The sequence below is a fragment of the Rhinolophus sinicus genome, linkage group LG06 (assembly GCF_036562045.2).
Source record: "Rhinolophus sinicus isolate RSC01 linkage group LG06, ASM3656204v1, whole genome shotgun sequence".
NCBI classification, from domain to species: Eukaryota; Metazoa; Chordata; class Mammalia; order Chiroptera; family Rhinolophidae; genus Rhinolophus; species Rhinolophus sinicus.
In genome coordinates, this window is record NC_133756.1 from 52,008,822 (window position 1) to 52,027,747 (window position 18,926).

The 18,926-nt window shown below is 39.3% G+C and overlaps 2 protein-coding genes across 3 annotated transcripts in view; one reads left to right on the forward strand and one right to left on the reverse strand.

Annotated features, from left to right (window-relative positions):
* Window positions 1-567: 567 nt before the first annotated feature.
* Window positions 568-8,942, reverse strand: LOC141572321 (uncharacterized). Its single transcript, XM_074337060.1, has 3 exons — window positions 8,917-8,942; window positions 4,891-5,697; window positions 568-4,422 (listed from the first exon to the last, which is right to left on the reverse strand). Exons 1-3 carry the CDS (start codon window positions 8,940-8,942, stop codon window positions 4,320-4,322), a joined length of 936 nt encoding a protein of 311 aa, XP_074193161.1. The 3' UTR covers window positions 568-4,319.
* The window catches only part of LRRC8C (leucine rich repeat containing 8 VRAC subunit C), a 76,180-nt gene continuing 62,664 nt past the window's right edge, over window positions 5,411-18,926 (forward strand). The window contains exon 1 of one of the 2 annotated variants that reach the window (XM_019753282.2): window positions 5,411-5,549. The gene's annotated coding sequence lies outside the window, so the exon portion shown is untranslated. Of the gene's footprint in view, window positions 5,550-14,494; window positions 14,608-18,926 lie in introns of those variants that run through there. The other variant, XM_074335114.1, reaches the window with a different exon arrangement.

Here is an 18,926-nt window from a genome sequence, read left to right on the forward strand (position 1 = left end):
CTTGTTGTTGTTTTTCCCAGAGAGGTAAACAACTTGAGTAAATTTAGGAAATTAATAAGTGAATTCCGAAAAGGCTCACGAAAATGGATCTTGTGTCAGTACGGGTAGTATCTTTAAGAACAGCACGTCTGGGCGTGGTTATAGCATTGTCTAAGTATGCAAAGCACCATCCATGACACTTCTCCAAAAAGAGAGTCATGTTTATGTAAGAAATAAAAGCATCATCTTCAATTTCACTGCTCTGATAAGGTTTCTTGAGCCATAGATCTTTATGCTCCAAAGAAGGAGAGCAGTTTCTTAGTCAAAGGAAAAAAGCAATTCCTTAGGCTTGAAATTATGTGCTTTGTCAGGGCTGATGTCACTGAAATTTGAAGCAAGTTAATGTTTAACTGAATCTGAGATGTTCTATGGTACATTCTATCTACAATTTGGTGTCAAGAAAAGGCTGAAAATTTGAGTCCTGTGAAAAATGAGTTACTTTTCTTAGGATATATATATATATATCCTAAAAAAAAAAAAAAAATATATATATATATATATATATATATATATATATATATATATATATTTTTTTTTTTTTTTTAATAAATAAGCAAGTTCTAAAGCCCTTAAAGGTATTTCATTATCTTTAGAATAATTCAGTTCAGGGCTAGAGCTAAGTCATTTGTAGATTTAATTAATGAGTTAATACATGAAAGTTTTTAGATCTATGGCTGTATATAAATTTTAGTAGCAAGCAAATTTTATTTAGTAATGCAGTTATACTAGTGATATTTGGGTACAAAAAAATCAGTGCTAAAAATGTCAAACTCATATTTTACTTTAAACGTGTACTGCACATCTACTATGTGAAAGTTGCTTATTTATCACTGGCTCATATAAACAATAATTCTTAGAATGAGGCTGTCTGCCTGTTATAGTTCATACTGCCTAAACTCAGAGCCACAGACACTTTATGCTCTTTCATTAAGAAGTTTGCTTTCCGTCATAAAATGCTTTTCAATTAAAGAGTAAGCTGTAAAATCACCTCACGTAGGCATGTTTAAGATGTTGAGTATACTGTTGGGGAAAGCCCAAATGAATGCAATTTCAAAAGCTACTAAAAAAGTACATCATTAATCTTATCGAATATACTTGATGGATTCAATTTAAAAATAAACATACATTTTCCATGTGATTAAGTAGGGGTTAAGCATGAGAACTCTAAAATTAGACTTGCCTGGGTCCAAATCCTAACTCTTCCACTCACTGGTCACATGACCTTTGGCTAGTTACATGATTAGAATATGCCTCCTTTCCTCTGTCACTAGGAGAAAACAACACGGCCTACCTAGTGGATAGCTATGGTGATTAAATGAGACCCCACATATAAAGTTAGTACTTACTTAGTACATAGGATGTACCTAGTAAGTGCTTATTCGTTATTATATCCAAAGAATGTCTCACAAGGTAATAGGACTGACCACTTCTACCATGTGCGTGTGTGTGTGTTGAGGGGTTTAAAATATAAAGAGCTGATTTTGGAAGAATTTGACCCAAAGTTTTACAGTATCCTATTTTTAGATTCTTAGCACCACCACCCTCTCCTCTGGCACAAATTCAACTGCCATTTTTAGGGTCATGTCCACATTTACCACGTTACCTCTTGGGCAACCGTCTCACAGGACGTTTTTCTAGGAGAGGTTTAACTCTCCCTGTTCTACCATTTTTAATGACATTGAGTCAAGGATTTCAAAACTGTTGCTAAAGGTGTGTTTTATCTTGTGGCTCTTAATTCATAAAGTGCTAATGGTTGCGACAGTGTGAACAACAGAAACTTAAAACAACAATGTTTTCTGTTGGCTCCGCATCCTTCCCACAAAGCTCAGAAATGGTCTGGGGAGCAGATGTGCACAGGGCAAACAGAAAATGCTGGTGGTTTTGGTTTAGAATTTAGATTTTACTTTCACTATTACTAGGCAGGATCAACCGGCATCAAATACAAAACGAAACAAGAATAGCAGGTTGTTTCAAGAACAAGCCCAGTATTGAAACATTAAAGGTTTAAGCAGATACATGTACATAATATTTTAGTGTACTCTTTGAGCTAAAGGGTTCAGGTTCTAGAGTTTTCCATTTAATACAAGTTACACTGAAAGTCTGAACCTGTACAAGAAATAGAAACACTTTAAAACTTGTTCTTTGCATATTTAATACCAGACTCTATGCTAGGTGTCAGCATAGAGATGAATAAAGATGGAGTAAAAATATAGATATAAAGAGATGAATGGCAGCACACCAAGGTAAGTATAAATAGAGGTTCAAATGTAAATGCTGTGGGAGCACGAGGAATGGAGAATTGCCTGGAGCCTGCAGAAGTTTCACAGAGAAGCCAACTTTTGAAATATGCCTTCAAGGAATGATATAGCCCAGCTTGCATTTTCTTGTAGCTAACAACAAACCAATGTAATATAAATACTATTGGCATACAACCCACTAGAGAAGTTGCAGATACTTTTTTCTAAATCTCACTAGAACCTTAAAAAGTAGGAATTGATGTTCCAATAGACAGGTGGTTCAAAGATTAAGAAGCTCAGTCACATAGCTACTGAGTATTGAACCCCGGATTTGAGCCCAGATCTGTATCATTCCAAATCACTTACCAGGGCCCTGCATTGCCTGGAAAGATCTAGTTCTGCTCCCTATTGTCCGCTAGTACATGGTTAACTTGTAACACTGTGGAGTCTAAGTGTGGGAACTCACTCTGGAAGCCCATCTAGAATGTCAAACTTTGGCTTAAAGAATTGCGTATTAAGTGAAATTTCAAGGTGGTAGCTCTGTATACACAGTTGACCTAATCCACAGCGCCCTCTCCTTTCTCTGAACTTCAACCACATTTAGTTTGAAATGGTTTATTGTGACCCACGGTCTCTCCCATGCTCTGTGAATACCTTGAAGTCAGGGAATAAGCCTTATACTTCTTTGAGACACTCAAGGTCCAGCATTCACAGAAGTAGGCTAATTGGTGATTCTCCCGGTGTTTTACTGAAAGCTATGGTAGTTGATTTGAGTTAGGTTTACTGAGGTGAGGTGACTAGACTTAAGGTTTAAATGCTATGAAATTAAAAGATAAAAATTAAAGAGGTGAACTAAGCAGTATAACATAGTGGTTTTCAGACTTAGTGCCTCTCAGACTGTAGTGTATATGAATCATGACTGCATGTAGACCTGTCCAGTTCACCCTATTAGAAAGCAAAGTAGACAAAAGCACTGTAATTAAGCCAGTGGAGGGGGAGAGTGAGGAGACTTAACTTGTGGGGCTTATATCCCGTTTCCAAACATTGTTGCTGTTCCAAGTCCTTTTGATTTCAGGGCTATAAGGACTCATGAGAGTACATGACAGCTACCTTTATTAACTACTTATAAAGTGCTTGGCATTGTTCTTGCTGCTTGAAGCATGTTATCTAATTCTCATAGTACCCTATAATACTATAGTTATATCACTGACGATGGAAGAAAAAAAGTAGCAGTTACTTCCTTACATTTACACAGGAAGAGTAGGGATTTATTTCTGGTTCACCTGAGTCCAAAGTCTAGGCTTGAAGGGTTCCTTGACACTGGGTAGTGAGGGAGCATTACAGGGTTGCCTAAGCTTGAGGTCAGGTGCCAGTGGTACAGAAGGATAGAGGTGCACTCAGAAAGCACTTGCAGAATAAGGCCCTCCACAGGAGGTATGTGCCCTTAGTACTTGCCTCATTGAGGGTTTAAATATATTTAAGAGCTGAGGCTACCTCAGATAGTACCTGCTGGCTTGCAAGGTACTCGAATTATTTTAGCAAATTCTTAAAGTCAGCTTCTGCCTTTTCCCTAGGAACACTCTACAAATTTTTCCACCTTCTATCTAGGAGGAAGGCCCCACCATAGATTACTGTCTTGATCTAGATTAATGCTGGTGTTATAATCATCCCCTAAGGCCTAAGAGGGTTCAAGGTTGTCTTCTGGGAAGGAAATCCAACAACAGTACTGGAATTGGAAAAGTGTAGGAATTTGCCACTAGCGGGGGAAAATAAGGGGAAAGCAGTTAAAAGCCGAAGAGCACAACTTTTGGACAAATTTTCAATTTAGCTTGAAAATAGAAATGGGGTACTAGGAGGTGCCTGCTTTCTTAAGGTTTGTTGTATAAGAACAAACCAACTAGTGAAAGACGATTAGTTGTCTATTAATTGCTCTATTCACGAACATCTGTCATTTCCTGACTGCCAAGTTAGAGCAACAGTTTAGTTTTTGGTGCTCGTAGAATAGATGGTATTGATAAGGCATCCCAGAAGACTTTATGTTACTTAGTAACCTTGTCTGTACGTTTGTTGTTGTCTTTTTTTCCACCGGGCAGATTTTCCGTATAGATAGCTGTCAGCTTTCAAGAAGGCAGTTTGCTTTTTCAGCCTAAAATTGGGTAGGAGGATGGGGAGAAGAAAAGAATGGTTCAGATCAATAAATAATGGCGAACGCCTCCCCCATACTCTTAAACAACAGGTGGTTTTGATGTGCACCGTCATGCACATCCTTTTTGCACGGCATGAAATTGTAGGCGGCGCATTCAATTTCAGCATCCCGAGAACCTGCTGCTGAGAGATCAGGGAGCCCGGCTGTCAGCGTCCGGGAACACGGGGGTTCCTGCCAGAGAGGAAACTCGTGTGTCAAAGGGCTGATGGGCTACAGGTCCAGAGAAATTGGCTTTTGCCGTCTTCCTTCTGAGTCTACCTCAATGGGTCCCACGACCCCTCCCACTCTTCTGTTTTTATGGGGGTAGGGAAATAAGGAGGCGGGATTATCTCTACAGTAACCCCAGTCCATCCCGGGAATTCCCACAAGGGCTATTTTTAGTGGTAGCTTCCCCCCTACCTAACTTACCCGCGAGAAGGCTGCGGTAGCGGATCAAACGCTGCGCGCAGAGACGCCTCGGGTTTTCCGCGCATTGTTAGGGATGGTAGGGAAGGTACGAGACCCAGTCGATCCCCCACTGCGGAGCCGCCGGGTGGGCGGATCAGCGGCCGGAGTGGCCCAGTCGGGAAGCAGTGGGAGGATTTTTTTTCACGTCCTGAAGAAAGTCCCCAGCGGCGGGCGACAGCCCTCGCCGCTGGTCCCGGCGCCGGGTGCTCTCTGCAGGGGAGGAAGTTCCCGGGCACGCGGCCTGCGTCACAGCGGGACTGGTATCGCGGGGTGGGCTGGCGGGCGGCGGCGGCGACCCCGGGGCCGGGCGCTGGGCGGCGCTGGCTGCCGCTGGCCCGGCTGCGCGCGGGGCGGCGCTGGAGGCGGCTCCGTCCGTGCCAGGGAGGCGGAGGGGAGGAAGGCTGCGGGGCCAAGGCGTTAGCTGCGTCCCGGCTCGGAGCCCGCGAAGAGGACTGGGAGGAAGGCGCCGCCGTGGCCGCGGCCGCAGAGCTCTGGGCGCGACAAGCCATGAGCAGCGGCTCCGCGGGTGATCCTGCTGTCGCTGGCCGCCTCTGATCCCGGCCGAGAGACACCTCGGAGCTCCCCAGCACCCTCCGCACCCGGCACCCTCGCGCCCAGAGGTAAGGGCGGGGACCGCGGAGGGATGGAGAGGGGTGGCCCACAGAGGATGGCGGGCTTGGTCCGCTAGGTGCGCTGGAGCCAGGACTCGCCCCGCCTCGCTCGCGTCCCTGGCTTCTCCCGGCTCTCCGGCGGGCTGAGTGTAGTCGCCTACCCAGTGTGTGGTCCCTGGAGCCATTCGCTGCTAGGGCTCAGGGACCCGCCAACCCTTACCCCACCCACACTAGCGTCCGGGCGCGGGTCCGCCGCCTGGCGCCAAGCGCAGCGCGGCCGCGGCAGGTTCTGCGGACTTGGGGGAGGGGGGAACAAGGAGAAAACGGGGCCACCGCCGGGGGCGTTCGTCGTTCTTTACTGCCTAAAAAAATCCCTGAGACCCCAGGGCCTGTCTCTTCTGATCTGCTCTGCCCTTGCTACCCCCGAGCCCCTGAAGTTAGCACTTTGGGGAGAGGAATTTGAAGGTCTCCGCTTCCTTGCAGGACCCGAGGGAAGAGAGGGTCGAGCCGGATTGCGCGGGCCCCACAAGCCAGGTGTCTAGGCCGGCGTGTGAGGCCAGGACCACTGCCTTGGACCCAAACCCAGGCTCGCCGGTGTTTCCCTTTCCAACTGGTTCCCAGCAAGGAGGTGGTTAGGGATGGCATGAGCAGCTCAGGAGCCTTAGGATGTGCTCTGTAGACGCTAATTCCTTTCCTTTCTCCCTCAGCCAATTCTTCCCTCCCCCACCCCATGCCGTCCTGGGTACATCGGATTCTAGTTCTTTCAAAACACCGACACCTAGCCCCCATCCCAGGACGATATTTCAGAGTGTTGGGGCCAAATTCACTTGGTTTCAAATTCGTTTAAAGCATTTTAAACTCCCAGCAAACCAGTTAGGAAACACTTTCATGTCCCCCATGCCCCTAAAACTAAAAAATGAGAGTCAATCAATCTTTGTGGGAGTGCTGGCGTTGGGGCAGAGGGAGATTTGAACGACCCCATTTAACGCAGCCTTATAGGGGAGGAATAGGTACAGGAAATGGCAGTCCCATGTTAATCACCCACTTCTTACCAGCCCTCAGTAATGTAGGAAATGTAGCCTTAAGCAACCGTCACAATTCCCGACAGGTATGTAGTAGTTATCTAATGCATACTTGAGCCTTCTTCATGGATAAGTCATTAAAAAGGCCATCTAGATGAGAAAGGAGGAAGTGGGAACAACACTGCAAAATCGCCAGGGCCAATCAGCTTTATAGGTGTATACATTCTATTTTTTTAATGACTTGTGTAAACCCAAAATGAAAGCTGAACTTCACAAATTTGCTCAGATTCAGAAACCTTGTGTTGGATATGTGGACATAGATAACAGATTAGATGTATACAACTGTAATCGGTGATGTTTGCATTTTTTTGTGCCTTGTTTAAATAGGGAAGACCAAGTGTGTAACCCTGATTTGTTTTGATTAAACTCATTTACTAGGTTACGTTGTTTGTTTACTTTTAACGGGGTGGGCGGTGGGGGGAGATGGGAAGTAGCTTTGCAAGGATGGATATTTTTCATGGTTCAGATAATAGATATTGACCACAAATAGGGCCCACTAATCCAACAGACCTATCAGATAGCATGTTTAACAATTTTCTTATGAATAGAATTACCAAAGCCTTTGTTAATGGTACTAATGTCTTATTTCTGAGATTAACTGAGCACTTTACTTAATGAAATATGTTTTTAGAAGGGAACAAATTTAGCAAAAAAAATATATAGGGACTGTAAGAGAAAAGAATGAATAATTTTACACTTATGCAAAGTTTATCTTTCAAAAAGAATACAAAGTTAGCAATATTTTTAACTTCTTAGGTACCCAATTTTTACCAAATTGTTATGATTTTTAGTAGTGTATTTTTAAGTTATAGTAGTAGTATTTTTAAGTTGTAGTCACCAATAACATTATAATAAAGCCCAAGTTTAAAAGGAAATGGGATGGAAACTTATACATATTTTGTCAAGCATTGTATTAATGATTTAAATATGGTACATTAGTATAATATAGTCTAGGTGCCTGACACAGTATCTCAGAATCTTACAACACACCCTAAAGGTAAATGATGCCATCCACATTTCACCAAGAAAGAGCCTCAGTGGGTGAAAAAGGTGAATGGATTGAGATACACAAATTGGTAGTTACAAAACAGTTACTGGGATGTAAAGTACAGCATAGAGAATATAATCAGTAATGTTGCAACAACTATATATAGTGCCAGGTGGGTACTGGACTAATTAGGGGGATCAGCGCATAAATTATATAAATGTCTAACCACTATGCTGTACACCTGAACTAATATAAAATAATACTGAACATCAACTGTAACTGAACAACAACAACAAAAATTTTAAAACAAGAAAGAGGCTCAGAGTTTGTGACTTGCCCAAGATCATTCAGTTAAATTAACGCCTGAATGAGGCCAAGCCTTTTTAGCCTTAATGATGTACTTCTCCATTATCAAAAGCTCCGTCTTTTTTTCCTACATACATTTACTGTTAACTTACATTATGACGGTATGAAAAAAACTGAGGTCAAGGAGGTGAAGTCACCTGTCCATCATTTTTCATGTAACTGGTATACGTATAGCAGAATTCAAATTTGGAATCAGGGCCATCTGTTTCCCAAACTGCTGTTCTTGCCACTGTTCTCTATTAAATGACTGATTAAAAGCTTAACCGAATGGACGTTTCACTTCAGCTCATCAGCTGTTCTTATCCACATGAAGATGATGGCCTCATGGGCTACATACATCACACTCCCAAAGACTTTCTACCCTGGAGTGCAGCTGTATCTCCAGCCCTGGATCACTCATGAAAGCATATTGCAACCAGTGAGGGTGACATTACTATAGAGGTATCCTTGAATCCATTTAATTTATCTTAAAATATAAATCATTCTAGATTGGCATGGGGTTACATCCCCATGACTATTTTGTAACTACCAAACAGGAAAGCTGGTATCAAATCCTGACTCTACTGTACAGTAGGAGTGCCAACTAATTCTCATTATTCAATTTCCCTGAGCCCCAGTTTCCTCATATGTAATGGGGTTCCTAAAGCCTACCTGGCTAGATCATTATCCGATTACATATAACAATGCATACAAAGGGCAGCTCCTGTCACCTAGTAGGTGCTTAGTAAATGGGAGGGATTAACACCCTTGTATTCCAGCACTGATTACAATTTATACACTTTTTCACTTTTTGTATATTTTATGTGCACATAGTGATTAGCCAGTGCTGTCAGTGATTCACTCTTTATATGGCTATACAAAGGTCCAATCCAGTTTTTAACAACTTTAACTTTTGAATCACATCCTTTTTTGTAGTCCTGACTTATAAACATGTACTCACCTTATGTAGTTTTTCCGTTGTTCCATTCTGCACATTTTTTAGAACTTTACTAGCCATGTTTCAGTTGGTTGGAATTTGTATGTTTTGGCAAAAACATTTCCTGTTTTCTACCTCTACTGATTTCTCAGCTTTGCTTATCACTCAGGGAAGGCACCATGACAAACCCAGTGTCTCCCCTCCTCACATCTCACCCTTACACAAACCTGTACCAGCTGAAATTCTGTGTCTCCTTCAGGGCTCAGCCTAAATGCTGCATCCTTCCTGAGCTCATGTACCTTCCATTTTAAATCCTTTGTTCACTTATAATTCAGACAACATGCACCCCTAATGCTTTTTAAAATAAATTAAAAAAAACAAAAACACTTTTTAGTTATTTGCCCAAGTAATATACTATGAAAGACTGAAGATTTTGAGAACAGGGACATTTTCTATTTCTTTACAATTTTTGCCTTGTTTATAAAACATAAGTGGTTTCTATTTCCTGAATGAAACTATTGTCAGATATTCTGAGAGAGAACCTTACAGTAATCAGGGAAGACACCCAATTATTTGACTCTGTTACATGATTGTTAGTGGCACCTTCCTCTTTATTTTGGGACTTGTTTGTCCCAGCCTTCACCACACATTTCACTGGCATTATATTTACTGGAAGGCCATAGTTCTTAAAGAAAGCTTTGGCCATTAGGTACCATGTAAGAAAGAGATGTTTCATTAATAAATTGCTCCCATGGTGATACAATAACCTCATTAGTAGGTATATTGAGCACGTCAACAGTGTTTGAGTAGTTTGGCATTTTAGATGGGGTAACAGTCCAGGTGAAACAGTCCAGGTGAATTTCTTTAATTAGGAACAAGATTTACCGGAGGAGAGGAATACCTATCTTAGAGAGAAGGTTGAGATAATAAACAAGAAGGATTTCAAACCCCTTTGGTTGGAAGTAGGACTAGTTGTGGCACAGCACAGGGGCTCCGACCAGAGGTGACCTTCTTGAGAGAATTAACACAGAGGAAAAACCCAGCAGTCTCACCACAATATGAGAGGTGGAAGAAAAAGTAAAAGAAATGAAGCATGACTGTAGTACTGTGTGACTGAGGCCTGCTAGGTATTGCTCGTTCCTGGACTGTAGACATAGGACAGAGACTGTGGGATCAAGATGGACACGAGAAACTAGCATGGTCTTGAATGCCTAGTACATTAACGTCCTCCCATATGCTCCCAGGACTGGCACAGAAGGGCAAGAGGTAATCTCAGAGCTTTGCTTCAAGTAGATAGTTTGGCAGGAATGTACTAACAATTTCCAAAGTATTAATGGTACAGAGTGACTGAACTCTTTTCCAATATCAGGCATGCAACAAAAAAAATAACGCGAGCTATCTACATAAAAAGATAACATACTGTCACACCTTCTAGGAGTGACTTTAGGATCATTTTCTGGTGTTGGATGGGTGTCCTTTTAAAATATGGTTTTATAGTCTATGGTGGTTCTAACTGTGAATGGCAGTTGGTAGAGAAATGGTAATATGGGTTCAGAAAAATGAATAGAGTTCAGAAAAGAAAAGAGAGAATTGGCAAAATTCAAAAATCAATATTAAGTAAAAAAGCTTGGGGAAGTAGCTGAAAGTGTCCCAGGCAGCTGAAGTATTTTGAGTCAAAGAATCCAGAACTATGTGTCCTTTAAAGAACGCTTCTAAGGAGTCAGAAGAACCAAGGCCATTCCCACACTGGAGAAGGGTGGGAAGGTAGAGCAAAGAGGAAAGTTCCTTTGGCTAAACTAAAAACTCCCCCAGGGTTTGAAACACTGGAGAGAATATAATAGAGCTCACAGAGAAATGTTTCTCAACCTTTCTTTCATCATTACCCCTCCTCCCCAAGTCTTTTTTAGGTAAATTATAATACCATAGATATACTGGATATCTTTTATGTAGGGTGGCTTTAGGGCCTGCTACAAACCACTATTTAAGATATTTTTTACCTTGCCCTCAAGAACTAGTTTTTGACGGGGCAAGATTGCCCCCCTACTAAGAAGACATGGCGTAGCATGATTCTATATTATGTCTGAAACTCAAAAAGGAGCCACAAAAGACATGAAGAATAGTGTGTGTGTGTGTGTGTGTAATTTCTATGAATGCATATGATACCTTAAGTAAATTCTCTGGAATTAGATTGCTTTTTTTGCCTTTATTTTAAAAAAAGCATACCTTATTGGCTCTTAAACTGAAATACATATGAAAAAAATACAAGACTTCTAGTCGTCCCAATTGCACCTTGGCAAAATTATTAAATTCAAAAAGTTGTCTACTTGCATTCTTCTGTTTCCAGGATGTGAAGCCCTCCCCAAACTTTAAATGTTTAACATCCTTTATTTACTTCAGTTATTCTGGGAAGGCTCTGATATTAGCCATTAATTCTTGCTACTGCTCAATTACATATGAGTATAAATTTGTTTGTCCTTATTAGAGCATTTGTATTTTAAGCCATTTATTTGTAATTATGAAACACTATGTTCCCTATGGAAGAGATTTCAGCTCATAAGTAGATATTTGGGGAGGGTGGGGCTTCTTAAGTCATTCTTAGCTTTTTCATGTTCGGTTCCTGCTTCAGTTCCCTAGGGAGCATAGCCTGGGCTTCGGAAGTCTAATCTTGGGAGCTCTAAGAGTTAGAGGAGTTTGGCTTCTTTAGACATTGGCTCTTGCTTGTTCCTTTCCCCCAAAACAACTCATCTTTTCCTCCAGTTTTTACTTTAACCATATTATACTTTTCCCTTTCCTTTATCCTCAAACTTTCAGAAATATCTTTGTTTTTCAGCATCTTTGCTCTTTGTTTGATTTTTGGATCTGTACTGAAATTTCCATGAGGGCAGAGACCGTATAGGCTGTCTTTTGTTCATTTCTGTATCCACAGCCCCTGCACAATGCATGGGACATATCTACTTAAGAAATAGTTGTGGAATAAATATTAATGATATATTTTATAGTAACGTTTCTAACCTACCATCTTGGAGTGTATCCATTTCCCTTTCTACTATTTTAAATTCTGGTAATGAAATTGGATTATGTAATCAGAAGTTATCCTTCTTAATAGAGTCACTAAATATGTCCATGAAAATATTTCTATATGTGATTGGAAATTAGGAGCAAGTATATAAAATACAAAGTCAGGACACCAAAATAAATCCTAGTCGCTAAATAAGCTAAGTATATGAAAACTCATGGGTTTTCATGGGTCTTGTGAGTTCCCCCTGTGTATCTAAAGAACTTGCCAAATCAATAAAAATTACTAATAAGTCTTTCTCAAATATCTTATAAACTTATGAAAATTAATAACAATTTCAAATATCTTTTTATAAATGGGAAAGATAAAAGTTATAAATCTCACTTCTGCAAGAATAGTATAGAAAATTATTTAGCTATTAACTCCTGGATTTTAAAAAATAACTATGAGGATAGCTTCATTAGGAAAACACTGTCAGGCTAATTTGTATTATCTCCCTTGACATTAGCAAGGTCCAGGATAATGTTCTTATCAGTAAAGTTAATAAATACTATCCTGCACATGCAACTTTCTAGTTAATGCACAATTAGGTGGATCCCTACAACCAGAAATTAGTTTAAAGTTGCGGAGCTAGCAGCTGGAGGTGGGTCTAGAGTTTGGATCTGAGTTGAATGTTGAAGCATCTTATTTAAGGTTCTAGGCATAATAGAAAACGCATACCTAATATTTCTAGAAGCGGCTCCATGGTGGATAGAGCAGCATGGTGTTGAAGTAAGGATTGGAAATGAGCTTTGTTGAAAAGAAAAAAAATGAAATGAAATGAAATGAAAAATAAAGGAAATAGTCAAAACTAAGTAATGAAATTCATTTAAGCAAAGTATAGGGGTATATCTTGAAAAAAATAAATAAACCCAGCATACAAATATACTAGATTTTTGTTTGTTTTGTTGTGTTCATTTCTGTATCACTAGTATTTACAACAATACTTAGTATGTAGAAGGGATCAGTAAATATTTGTTGAATGAATAAATGAGTGAAATGCAGGATGGAGAAAAATTAACGATGTACCATTAGGGCAAAAGTAAAATTATTCCTAAGGAGATGGTGAGGGATAACTAGTAGACTGAATAGACTGTTAGAAAAAACTTTTTGGACAAATCATTTACGAACATATGTTCAAGTTTTATTTTACCCTTACATATAAGAAAGGTTTCTGGTAGGTCAGTTCAAAAATTCATTCCTGCTAGGACATTTTGTAAGAATAATGGATGGTTAGATATCATTGTTAGACTAGATAAAAAGTGGTTTCAACATCACTAGGCTCGTGACTAACAGTTAGTTGACAGTTAACTGGGTGACTCTTTAGCTGGTCTCCATGGACAAGTCTTATCCCCATTCAACATTATGTAGGAGACTAGCCAGCGCAATAAGGATGAAAAAAATAAATAAATAAAGACATAAATTCTGGAAAGGAAGAAGTAAAAATATCTCTTCTTACAAACTTTGTGATTAGCAATTATGATTCCACATCCTAAGGACAGTGAAGGAGGCTGACAGGAAAAACACTGATTCATTTGAAATATGATGCTGGAGGAGAGCTCTGCTCTGGACCACCAGAAAGATGACCAGGTGGGTCCCAGAGAAAATTAAGTCTGAAACTTTGCTGGAGGCAAAAATGACAAAACTGAAGCTGTCCTACTTAGAGCACATCATGAGAAGGCAAGATTCTTTGGAAAAGACAATAATGCTGGAGAAAAAGGCAGCAGGAAAAGAGGAAGACCAAATATGAGATGGATTGACTTCATAACAGAAGCCATAGGCTGAGTCTACTGAAGCTGAGCAGGGCTGTTGAGGACAGGACCCTGTGGACGTCACTCATTTATAGGGTCTCCACAAGTCGGAATAGACGGAACGGTACATGACACACACATCCTAAGGAATCTACAAAGCAACAACTAAAAATACATGCCACACTAGTCTTTAATTGACATGCCGCTATTTAAAATTTGCGAAAAAATTTTAGATGTGTGTTTCGCTTAGCCCTTGTTACAGGAACGTGAAGATGATTTTACTTATCCTAAAAGAGTATCTAATAATATAATCACATTGATAACATTTTGCATGTTAACTTTTTTTTAACTTGACGGTTTTCCCCATAAATGTCATTGCAGTAAACAGAACAGCCTACTGTTGATCTAATTAAGGAATTAGGAACAAATCAATTAAAACTAATTATTTCTAACATCCCTCTTACTTGTGAGAGCCACATCCTGAATTATAGAAGAGGGAGCAGAACATTTGGTGCTACTTAGAGACTGTCTAGTGTGTATCGAACATGTTTTGAATATAAAAAAAAATTGCTCCTATTTTTTATTGTTAAGTTTGGAACATAATCTTAAAGCAACATTTTCAAATGTCAGGTAAGAATATAGATGCACATCAATAAAAGAAGGTCATATGGATGGCTGGCTTATTAACTAGTAACAGCTAAATCAGAAGATACATAAGAAATCTCAGAATTCCAATTTCTTTAGAGGCCAAGAGTCTCTCTTATTAACCTGCTTTTTGCTTTCAGTTATTTATAATTTTGAAATATCAAAAGCAGCAAAGAAGCAAGAAAGCTATTTGCCCCTTCTGAAAGAACACATTGGGGTTGGATGAGGAAAAAAGTAACTTTTATCATCTGGGTAGAACATATGGTAAGTAAATAATTTTACAGCTTCATATTGAGTAAAGGCCTCATAAAAATAATTTTTCTTTCTGAGTTACCAGTATCTATTCTATTAAGCTACTTTTAAAAGTAAGTAATTTTATCTCAATATGTGTTATTCATCACAAATCACATAAGCTCAACAATGGCAGATGACGGTATTTAGAATGTTAAACTTTAGTTTTTAAGATAAAATTAATTTTTAAGGCATTTCGTAAGATAATGGTTATAATCTTATTATTTGAATGTTATGAAGAATCAATTATGTTTATGTATAATATATAATACATAGGTTAAAGTTCTCATATGGTAGTATTTTGCCGAAGATTATTCATTAATAGTTAATTTTAATACTAGTCCCAGGTCTTAAAATTAATTATCTTAAATTACAATTTACATTCCTACTTAATAATGTATCACTCTTCATATTAAAAACTAATCAGAGAAATATGACATACCGTGGTTTCATATTACTGCAGCAGTGCCTGAAATTTATAACAACCATTAAAAAACAGTCTAGGTATAACTAGTTATAATTCAATGTTAAACATGTCAACAAAGACTTAAATTTTTAGTGTAAATAATGGTCTGACATAAGAGACAAAAACAAGGAATTTAGTAACTTCGAATTAAATAGGCATTGCATCAGAGAACAGATTAGTCATGCATGAACTAAAGTACATTTTAATAGCTTTATTTAGATATAATTTACATACTATAGCATTGATTTGTTTAAAGTATACAATTAAGTGGTTTTTGGTGTATTTACTACAGAATTGTGAGACCATTACCATAATCTAATTTTGAAACATTTTCATCACCCTAAAAAGAAGCCTGTGCCCATTAGTTATCAATCCCCACAATATCTCCAACTTCTCCAAAGCTCTAGGCAGCCACTAATCTATATTCTGTCTTTGTAGATTTGCCTATTCTGGACATTTCATGTAACTGGTATTATACAGTGTGTGGTCTTTTGTACTTGCTTTTTTCCCTTAGCATATCCGAGGTCCCTCTATGTTATAGCACGTATCACCGTGTCATTCGTTTTCATTGCCAGATAATATTCCATTGTATGGATATACCATGTTTTCATTATCTGTTCATCAATTGGTGAGCATTTGTGTTGTTTCCAGTTTGGGGCAATGAGGAATAATGCTTCTATGGACATTCGTATACAAGTTTTGTGGACATGTTTTCATTTCTCTTGGACATCTAGCTATAGTAGTGGAATTGCTGGGTCATATGGTATCTCTGTGTTTACCATTTGACTTCAATGAGGTATAATTTTTGCATCATCTCCTAAACTAGTACAAATTCAGGGTTAAGACATTTAACTGTCTTTTTAATGAAATTTAGCAAAATAGTTTAACTTGCCCAAGGATTCATCATCATCATCAGGAATATCAATGGAACATTGAATTTTATATAATTTAACTGTAGTTTGCAAAGTAATCTTAAAGCTCTACACTAAATCTCTTTGGATGAAAAGTTCTAGTTAAGAAATACAGAAAGGGCTGCTGACGGCTGACCAGATAGCTATCTGCATGTTTTTTGGTTCCTTATCCTTAGTGACCTGGATACCACCCCATTTACTCCAAACTTCCCTTTTGTGCATTATTTTCCTCTTTTTGGTGTGGGTCATTTCTTGAATGGACCAGTTAAACAATTCTTCAGTATTACAATAAAAGGGCATTTTGCCCTCCCCGTGCTTCATTTCCAAGTTTTACTTTTTTTCTTTAACAATGCATACTTATGCATCATAAACTTTCCGATTAAGGACTTTGGTGGTTTCTTAGTAATATAATGGACATTAGCCATGGAATGTGTCAAATACAAAACACTGGCCATGGAAGATCTCAAACTTAAGACATGAAACAGAAACTTTGGGTTCTGCACTTGACTTCCCTTTCTGGGGGTGCCTTATGTCACTCAGTCATCAAAATTCCTCTCTAACTCATAGAAACAGACAACAGTTTAGTGGTTACAGAGGGTAAGGGGATGGGTGGAGGTAGAAAATGGTAAAGGGTGTCAAATATATGGCGATGGTAGAAGATTTGACTTTGGGTGGTGAATACACGTGCTATATACAGATGATGTATCATAGAAATGCACACTTGAAACCTATATAATTTTACTAACTAATGTCACCCCAATAAATTTAATTTAAAAAATTTCTCTCTAATCTCATCCTGGGAGGGAGTTCTGTTTTAACTCCAAACTCAAGTTTAACCAATTCTTAGGGCCCAAACTTCTCTCCATGCTTTCAACTTAGATGGTAAGTCATCTTATGCCCAGCAGAAAGAGAGTTCTTTTAGATCAGGGCTGTCCAAACTGCAGCCCGCAGGCCAACTGCGGCCCACAATCCATTTTTTATTGGCCCGCAGGAAATTCCAAAAACATATTTAGTTTACTTAAATAAACCAGGTGAGGCAATACATACTTCACCTCGAGTGAGTGGCCCGGCTGTTTGTGTATTTTACCGCATATGACCCTTGGTAAAAAACGTTGAAAAAGTTTGGACACCCCTGTTTTAGATGGTCATTAGACCTTGACATTCAATGCTCAAATAGCCATAAAACAGCAAAAAATCCAAGGCTCAGAAGAGAAACACAAATGATCTCAATAACAAATGCCATGAAGTTCCTTGACCCAAAGACTGCCAATAGCTGTTTCTTTTGAGTTGAGCAACTCCCTATTGAACCTTTAAGCACCATTACAACAGGTACTGGCAAGCTGTGGCCCAACAGTTTGGGTCTGCAACCTGGTTTTGTATGGCCCACTTGCTGAGATTGGTTTTTACACTTTTGAAGGGTTGTTTAGAAATTTTTAAAAGAATATGCAACATAGACCAGCTGTGACCGGTAAGGCCTAAATAGTTACTATCTCTCCCTTTATAGAACAGTTTACTGATCCCTGCATTAAACAAAACAAAACAAAATAAAAAGACAACTTTGTTGTTAGCATGTATCAAAGTTTTATAATGAATTTCCTGTAAAAGAAAAGCTCTCTAGTAAGCTAATTCAAAGATTTGCTCTTGGTAGGGTAGGGACATTTTATAATAAAAGAGAATGGTTAGAAAAGCCTTAGATTCCATGTCAAAAGAAAATATTTCGTTAAAAGCCACTAAACTCTTGATTGACAGCTGGTCAGCTGCGTGGGTGGTAACTAATTTCCCAGAGTTTCTTAATGTCATTAAAGTTCATGAGACTCAATTACATAAGTGTTGTATCAGGAACATTTGTTTCGTTCTGGGAGAAGGTTGCAAGTTATATCGTACAAATTGATTTGAGACAACTTTCATAAGGCACTGTGTTAATATAGTTTAAAAGCGTACACTGGGACACAGTAAAAGAAAAGCAGGCTCTAGGGATCTTATCATGCTGTGCTTACTCATACAGTTTAATTTTAAAACTACGTAAACTCGTAGGAAGATGGAAAACTTGGAAGAGATAGAAGACCATCACAAAGAAGGTCAGGACATTGAAAAACTGAATCTGTGGGGAACAAATGGAAAGAACTGGAATGTTTCTGCTAAGATGAAGGAAACAAGGAGAAATGTAATAATTACTTCCAGGGGTATGAAGGGATCTCCAACTGAGTATGAAGAGTGATGGTACATCTCTTCTGAAAAGAGAGAAAAGTTTAACCTGAAGCATAAGGATTTAAAATAAAAAATTTTATGACATCAAGTTTTCAGCCTTTCCACAAATTTTCATAGAGGCTGGGTCTTTGGGAGATTTTAAAACTAGAATAGAAGGGGCCCTCTGCCATGGGGTGAGTCTGGTATTGCCTGGAGGTTTAGCCAGATAACCCCCAGCCATGTGTTTTTCATTCAAGACCATATTGGGTGCAAAGCACCACCAGATATGCCATCCTTTGAGAAGCTTACAAAGCAGCCACTGTTCCTGAGGATTTGCTCTCTGGCAGCGGGGGTAGGGTCAACAAATATACATGTGGCAAAGATGTGGGAGAAAACTGGGAAAACATTTGCAAGTATTTAAATATCTAGAAAGGGAAACAATTAAAACTAAGTCTTATAAAGCAAAGACCTGGAGGAGTGCAGGCCGCCGTCCATAGGTAAGGAAAGTGAGATGCAAGCATAGGGAACAGTAAACATAAAGGTATGTCCCAAGCATGAGGGAGGAGCCGCAAGAAGGCTGCGATGGCAGAGGGCACTGAGTGAGGGGACAGGGGTAGCTATTACGACAGGGTTTGTAGACTCAAGGAGTGTCTTGTCCACCTGTATTCTGAGTGAGATGAGGAGTCTTTAGAGGGTTCTGAACAAATGAGGGTCATAATCTCACTTGG